This window comes from Colobus angolensis, unplaced genomic scaffold (genome assembly GCF_000951035.1).
Source record: "Colobus angolensis palliatus isolate OR3802 unplaced genomic scaffold, Cang.pa_1.0 Scaffold57, whole genome shotgun sequence".
Lineage (NCBI taxonomy): Eukaryota > Metazoa > Chordata > Mammalia > Primates > Cercopithecidae > Colobus > Colobus angolensis.
The window spans coordinates 12244744-12253090 of record NW_012119265.1 but is presented as its reverse complement, the minus strand read 5'-3'; the positions used below and the strand labels follow the sequence as shown (position 1 = coordinate 12253090).

The 8347-nt window shown below is 42.5% G+C and overlaps 1 protein-coding gene and 1 pseudogene across 1 annotated transcript in view; one reads left to right on the top strand and one right to left on the bottom strand.

The window, feature by feature from the left end:
- Positions 1 to 342: 342 nt before the first annotated feature.
- On the bottom strand, positions 343 to 1672 carry LOC105526064 (annotated as a pseudogene).
- Positions 1673 to 7323: 5651 nt separating this feature from the next.
- Positions 7324 to 8347, top strand: part of SGPP1 (sphingosine-1-phosphate phosphatase 1) — a 40384-nt gene continuing 39360 nt past the window's right edge. The window contains exons 1-2 of the mRNA XM_011961987.1: positions 7324 to 7363; positions 8054 to 8337. Of these exons, the coding sequence (XP_011817377.1) occupies positions 7324 to 7363; positions 8054 to 8337 (324 nt within the window). The remainder of the gene's footprint in view (positions 7364 to 8053; positions 8338 to 8347) is intronic.

Here is an 8347-nt window from a genome sequence, read left to right as displayed (position 1 = left end):
TATTTCCAATCATTGTTGGGGGGAAAAAAGGCATCAATCAGATTTTTTTTCACTGTTATAATAACTTTAATTTACCTTGCATTTTACAGAAGTCTATGAATGATTTTTAAAAAGCACCTCCTTACCCCATATCACGTTTCTCTGATAGTTACTAAGTAGGCAATGAGTATGTCAACAGCTTGAGCATCAGCATCTTGCAAGGATTTCAGACCAACCAACCACTCACCAAACAACTTGGCAGCTTTTTTGTCTTATTTTTAATACAACAGTATATCCACTGTAATGGCAAACCTGTCCAGCCACATCTCCACAACACGCTTTGCAAAATCAGTGATTAGCAAATTAGTTAGCTTTGGCACAGAGCTGTGCTCACTTGCCAGTGACAGCCTGGAAGCCGGTTTTGATACTGGCAACAGAACATCTAGAATGACAAGTTTCATGCTGTGGGAGATAGAGTCGCCTGTCCTTCTGCAGGATTGCGTCTGGTGATTGGCATGTGTGACAAGTGACATATTCCTTGATATATCTTCTCAAGACATTTTCTCTATTTCTGTTGGAATCTTTTTTTGATTACAAGTTGGTTATTACCATCTATAGAATCACTTGTACCCAATTCAGCCAACGAAAACGCAAGGAGATGTTTGGGCCGATGATGTAATAGTTAACAGATATCTGTTAAGTTGACAAAAGAAGTTTTCTTGCTCCCTACTTGGACGACCTGTGGAGGTTTTTTTTTTTTTTGAGACGGAGTCTCGCTCTGTCGCCCGGACTGGAGTGCAGTGGCCGGATCTCAGCTCACTGCAAGCTCCGCCTCCCGGGTTTACGCCATTCTCCTGCCTCAGCCTCCCAAGCAGCTGGGACTACAGGCGCCCGCCACCTCGCCTGGCTAGTTTTTTTTTTTTTGTATTTTTTAGTAGAGACGGGGTTTCACCGTGTTAGCTAGGATGGTCTCGATCTCCTGACCTCGTGATTCGCCCGTCTCGGCCTCCCAAAGTGCTGGGATTACAGGCTTGAGCCACCGCGCCCGGCCTGACCTGTGGAGGTTTCATGACAGATTTCCTTTTTTCCCCAGCAATATCTAGATTCTTTTCCCTCAGGATGTTGAACACTCGATTCAGTAGCTCCTCATATGTGTAGTCTCTTTTTGAGCCTGCCCAAGCAGGGCCTGATTACTGAATGACACACCATCATCTTTTTTGCTGTCTTCATCTTCCAGAGCCTCACCTTTCTCTAGTATTTCATCCTTATCTGGGAACTTGACCTTCTTTTTCTTCTTTTTATTGCCAAACATAATGTCAAGGTCATCCTCTGGTTCAGCTGATTCTTGAACACTACTTTCAATCTGAATATCCTTTACACCTTCAGCTTCATCAATATCAAATATCTTTTCAGTTTTTTTCTTCTTTTTCTTTTGATTAAAGAAGTTCAAGTCATCTAGATCATCAGAAGCATATTTTTTCCTACTGTCCTCTTCATCAGCTTCCAAGTCTTTGTCCTCAGTTGGCTCTGGCTCCACTTCTTTTGTTTCTGAAGGCTGAGTTTCCTCTGTTTGGGTATCCCCTTCCTCATCTAACATAAAAGGCTTCTTCTTCTTTTTCTTCTTACTCTTAGTAGGATCAAAAATCATGTCGTCCCCAGACATGGCTGCAGTTTGAGTGAGCTCGGCACGGACCGGAAGTCAGATGGGTCAGCTGGAGTGCAATGGAGCGATCTCGGTTCACCGAAACCTCCCTCTCCCGGGTTCAAGCCATTCTCCTGCCCCAGTCTCCCGAGTAGCTGGGATTACAGGCATACGGCACCACATCCAGCTAATTTTGTATTTTTAGTAGAGACGGGGGTTTCTCCATGTTGGTCAGGCTGGTCTCGAACTCCTGACCTCAGGTGATCCGCCCTCCTTGGCCTCCCAAAGTGCTGGAATTACAGGTGTGAGTCACCATGCCCGGCCCAGTCAGATTTTAAGAACAAGAAAAATAGGACTGAGAAGAGAATTGTTAACAAGGAAAGAGGAAAAATGTCTTAGGGAGTAATTTTCTTAAAAAAATATTACAGAGTTTGGGTAAAGGAAAACAATATAAATGGTCTCTATGGTAAGGAAGAATTCCACGGTCAGCTCAGCCTTTGTGGGCTAGAAATAAAGCGGGTGATGGGGCCATTTATTATCATTCATTTATTTTGTTCTATTTTTGTTTTTTGCCTGGGATACTTTTAGACCATTTCTGTGTAAGGTACTTTCCCTTAGAATGTTACCTTGGGAGAAGGTGATTCAAACGTTGAGGAATAGAAACCTTAGAAGATAGAAAACTCATTATCCATTAATGACAAAATTTTATTAATATACATCACACATTTTATTTACATTTGTGCTATCACAGAGATTTTTGAGAATTCAGAGGAAATCCTATTTTTGAGAAATATAATAAAACTAATCAAAGATGCAGGATAAAATCATTAGGTGTATATATAAAGAATTTAATTAACATAGGTTTAATTTTTCAAAAATAACTTACTCATAATGAATATTTATTGATGCCCATAATGTACTATTACTGATATCAACATATCACAAATATTCTAGTAATAGCCGAGTGCTATGGCTTGCACCTATAATCCCAGTTACTTGGGAGGGTGAGGCAGGATTGCTTAAGGCCAGGAGTTCAAGACTAGCCTGGGCAACATAGTGAGACCTAGTCCCTAAAAAAATAAAAATAAAACAATTCTATAATGGGCCGGGCACCATGGCTCATGCCTATAATCCCACCACTTTGGAAGGCCAAGGTGGGTAGATCATGAGGTCAGGAGATCGAGACCATCCTGGTCAACGTAGTGAAACCCCGTCTCTACTAAAAATACAAAAATTAGCTGGGCATGGTGGCACATGCCTGTAATCCCAGCTACTTGGGAAGCTGAGGCAGAAGAATCGCTTGAACCTGGGAGGTGGAGACTGCAGTGAGCCAAGATTGCACTACTGCACTCCAACCTGGTGACAGAGCGAGACTGTCTCAAAGAAAAAAAAAATCTATAATATTAACAATTTATGGCAAATAGTTTGCAATATATACATTTTATAATTTAATAATAAAAAATTAAATTAGGTTCCAGATAGGCAAAAGGAAACAAGTTAATGACAATAAATATTCAGTTTAAAATGAATATTATAATTTTGTTAAGTAAAATAGTTGTAAACATAGATTACTTAGAATGTATATTTCTAAAGATAAAGTTCTTTGACCTCATTGTAAAAGTAGTTGAATCAGTGATTTATCTCAATCCAACATAATAAGGTACAAATTTAATTTGCCTATGGAAGGTAAAATGTCCAAGTTAGCTAAGACTGCATATTGTTTCCTTACTACTTTTATGAAAGTTACATTAGAAATGACAGCAACATTTTACCTTTATAGAATATCTATGTCAAAAAAATTTTACTAATGTATAAAATTAAACTGAGGGCTAGGCGAGGTGGCTCACACCTATAATCCCAGTACTTTGGGAGGCTGAGGCAGGTGGATCATGAGGTCAGGAGTTCAAGACCAGCCTGGCCAACATGGCAAAACCGCGTCTCCACTAAAAATACAAAAATTAGCTGGGTGTGGTGGCACATTCCTGTAATCCCAGCTACTTGGGAGGCTGATACAGGAGAATTGCTTGAAACCAGGAGGTGGAGGTTGCCGTGAGCCAAGATCACGCCGCTGCACTCCAGCCTGGGTGAAAGAGCAAGACTCCATCTCAAATAAAAATAAAAATAAAAATAAACTCAAGCACAGAGAAGGATATAAGAAAATCAACATGTTAATTATGAAGCATGGATATGACACAGTTCTCATATCATGGGATATCTTTATTTGGCTTTTGCAGGAAAGACACCGAATCATACCCAGGTAGTATATCCCTACTTGGCAGCAATATTTTTTCTTCAAAAAAATGTTTATTCACATTCTGAGAGAATGGAGAAAATAAACAAAAATTTCAAAAATTAAAATGTTATGCTTTGTGATAAAAATACTTGCCATAGAATGTTTATATTTGAATCTTTTAATATAGTTAATTTTTTTTGTTTTCTTTTTACTTTTTTCTTTTTCTTAGAGGCAGGGTCTCACCACATTGCCCAGGCTGGTCTTGACCTCCTGGCCTCAAGCAATCCTCCTGCCTTGGCCTCCCAAAATTTTGGGATTACAGGCATGACCCACGGTGCCTGGCCTATAGTTAAACTTCAATTAAATTTTCATGTATTCTATTAGAAAAATTTCAGAGGGAATATGGATAGAAACCACCCAAACTACTATTCTTATGGCTCTTTGGTATGTAGGTAAGACCATGTCCCGCTCATTAACAATGATGTATTGCACCAGTGTCAGCTCCTTCAAGTTCTGTCAGCTTGTATTATTTTTCCTGTTTAGTGCAGTTATAGGTCAAATTTCCATTTCTCTATCATCTTTGTTCCCACTACTGTTAAAGAGAATATTGCATTCTGACAAAATATACCAGTGCTAAAGGACTCATAAATCAGCCGTGTGATATAATGATCACCTCTACTTTGTTTTACGTACTTTCCTATTTCTCTGCCATCTCTGGGATAAACAGTCCCTAGAATAGGAAATTCTTCAGATGAATCTGAATAATCCCCTTGTAAACAAATTATTTTGACAGAAAAGCACATACACAATCCCTCAGCCTGACGCTGTTCTCCCCTTCTCTCTATAAACCAAGATGCTCCTTGTCTTCAAATGCCAACGAATCATCTGTTTCACAGAACCATTCATAGAGAATCCAATGCCACCTCTCTGCTTACTCCACGGAGTGATTACTTTGTCTTATTTTCCAGAGCTGTTTAGTATACCTGGCTTTACACCTTCTTTTAATATGTTTGTATATTTTTCTCATGTTTTCTATCCTTCGCTACATTGCTAATGCTTCAATATTAGATACAAGGGTTGGCCGGGCTCAGTGACTCATGCCTGTAATCCCAGCACTTTGGGAGGCTGAGGCAGGCAGATCATGAGGTCAGGAGATTGAGACCATCCTGGCTAACACAGTGAAACCCTGTCTCTACTAAAAATACAAAAAATTAGCTGGGCGTAGTGGCGGGCGCCGGTAGTCCCAGCTACTCAGGAGGCTGAGGCAGGAGAATCGCTTGAACCCAGGAGGCAGAGGTTGCAGGGAGCTGAGATCGCACCACTGTGCTCCAGCCTGGTGACAGAGCAAGACTCTGTCTCAAAACAAAAAAAATTAGACACAAGTTTGTTCCAACCATGAATGGACTAATATTTGCCTGTAGTCCTATGAATTCAAATGAAACATTTTAATTTTTTCCTAGTTCCAAAATCTCATTCAAATCTATCCCCTCCCTTCCAACCCCCCAGGACCAAGGTCCTAGTTCAGGCTCTCATTGTTTCTCACCTGATGACTACAATAATCTTCTAATTATTTACCTAGCCTTCACTCTCTGACCTCTGACAATTCGTCTTGATTTCTTTCCCAGTTATCCTTCTAAAACACAGTTCTAATGGTGTCACTCCCTAGCCTAAAAGCCTTCCATGGCTCCCACTGTCTACAAAATTAAATCACTTTGGTATTCAAGGATTTACAAACTAATACTATCCTCCCTTTGTAATCCCACTTCCAATCACCCTTGCTACTCTATGCTATAAGCTACTTTTTTTTTTCATTGTTAAATTTTTACTGTTTGAGACAAGGTCTTACTCTGCTGTTCAGGCTGGAGTGCAGTGGTACAAATTGTAGCTCACTGTAACCTCTAACTCCTGGGCTCAAGCAATCTTTCCACCTCAGCCTTAAGAGTAGCAAGGACTATAGGCATGTGCCATCACACTCAGCTAATTTTTTTATTTTTCTTTATTTTTGAGACTGAGTCTAGCTCTATTGCCCAGGCTGGAGTGCAGTGGCACAATCTTGGCTCACTGCAACTGCCACCTCCCAGGTTCAAGCAATTCTCCTGCCTCAGCCTCCTGTGTAGCTGGGATTACAGGTGCCTGCCACCATGCCTGGCTAATTTTTGTAGTTTTAGTAGAGATGGGATTTCACCATGTTGGCCAGGCTGGTCTCAAACTCCTGACCTCAAGTGATCCACCAGCCTCGGCCTCCCAAAGTGCTGGGATTACAGGTATGAACCACTGCACCAGGCCCCGACTAATTTTTTAGAAAATATTTTTGTAGAGATAGGGTCTTGCCATGTTGCCTAGGCTGGTGTCAAACCACTGACCTCAAGTGATCCTCTCACCTCAGTTTTCCAAAGTGCTGGGATCAAAGGAGTGAGCCACTGCACCTGGTCTCTATGGACTATTGTTTACCAAATACATTTTTGCCTATCACTATCTTCTTTCACTTTCTCTTCCCAAAATGGACTTCTTCACCTATTCATATTTTGCTCTGTAAAACAATCCAGCTCAACAGGATCACCTCCTAACACCTTTCTTCCGTTCCTAGTCAAATTTGTCCTTCTCCTTTCTAAGGCATGCTGTTTATGTCTCTGTTTTACACTTGCCATCTGCTTCGTACTCTAGAAGTAGTCCTGTCTTTATCTCCCTTTTATACTGTGAACAACTTGAGAGCATGGGTGATGATTTATTCCTATTTCTATGGCCACAGCCTAGCAAGTGGAGTGGGAGGAGGAGAGTACCTGTCCCTGGGAAATGAAAATATTTCTTTTCTTTTTTTTTTTTTTTTTGAGATAGGGTCTCACTTTGTTACCCAGGCTGGAATGCAATGACACAATCAGGGGTCACTGCAGCCTTGACCTCCCGGGCTCAAACAATCCTCCTGCCTCAGTCCCCCAGTTATCTGGGACTACAGGTGTGGGCCACCATGCCTGGCTTTTGTGTTTTTTTTTTTTTTTTTGAGATAGAGTTTCACTCTTGTTGCCCAGGTTGGAGTGCAATGGCACGATCTCGGCTCACAACTTCCGCTTCCAGAGCTCAAGCAATTCTCCTGCCTCAGCCTCCCGAGTAGCCGGGACTACAGGCATGCGCCACCCCACCCGGCTAATTTTGTATTTTCAGTAGACAGGGGGTTTCTCCATGTTGGTCAGGCTGGTCTTTTAACTCCCGACCTCAGGTGATCCGCCTGCCTCGGCCTTGCAAAGTGTTGGGATTACAGGCGTGAGCCACCGCGCCCAGCCCTGCCCGGCTAATTTTGTTCATTTTTTGTAGAGGTGGGGTCTCCCTACATTGCCCAGTCTGTTGTCATACTCCTAGACTCAAGTCATACTCCTGGACTCAAGCCATCCTCCCTCCTCGACCTCCCAAAGTGTTGGGATTACAGGCGTTAACTACCACGCCTGAAGGAAAACATTTCTGGTGTCTTAAAGGCATGGAGCAATTTCAACAAACTTGGAGCAAGTTTGTTGGAAGTAATTTACATTCTTTAATTACAGACATTCACCTGACCATGGCCGGGTGTGGTGTGGCTCACGCCTGTAAACCCAGCACTTTGGGAGGCCAAGGCAGGAGAATCACTTCAGCCCAGGAGTTGGAGACCAGCCTGGGCAATATAGCGAGACTCTGTCTCATCTCTCTCTCTCCAGATATACATAAAAGACATTCACCTGACCTGAGGAGTCCAGAGACCTTATAAACTGCTCTAGCTAGAAGTCAAGTTGGTAACTTGTGGGACAGGGAAGTTAAGCGTTTAAATTAACGTTATCAAACTTAAAAATCTATATACTGTATTCCTTCTCTACATTTATTCTGTGCAAGCCCTCTAGGTATTAGAATCTATGAAAAGGAAATTTTACACTTAAGTCAAGAACACCTGTGCTCCCTTAACATATACCATAATATTTGATAAATGACACAGTATTTTGAATTTGTAGGTGGCTGGGTTTTCTTTTGCAGACCACACCTGTTAATATCACCTGGCCCTGTCTTGGGATCTACATGTAGTCTTGCCAACACTGGTCAATTGGCACGTGGTTTTCCAAACATCAGTCGCCTGGGACAGCTCTGTAATTACTTGTTAATTACTTGAGTCGAATGATTCCGGACTCATCGTGGTTGCTTCGCCTTCATTGATCATTCACCATTTGGTTCTGTGCCAGCAGAATGTCCGGCTGCTTGGTCACAGGCATTGCACAAGCTGGCACCACGATCGTGGCCTCTTCAAGTCAACGTCTGGCTGAGGGAATCCGGCGACACTAGCCCGCGTGGAAGAAGGGCTGAAGGTAGAGCAGGGAAACACGCCGCGTCCCACCAGACTAGCGCCGCGACGCCTGCTGGTGGTTATTACCGGGGACCTCAAAACGGCCGCCTGCCGATCCTCAACGCCAAGCAGCCGCCGGATGCGTTCTGGGCTGAACCGCGCAGCCCGGCCCCTCAGGGTGCCCGGGTTGGGGGCG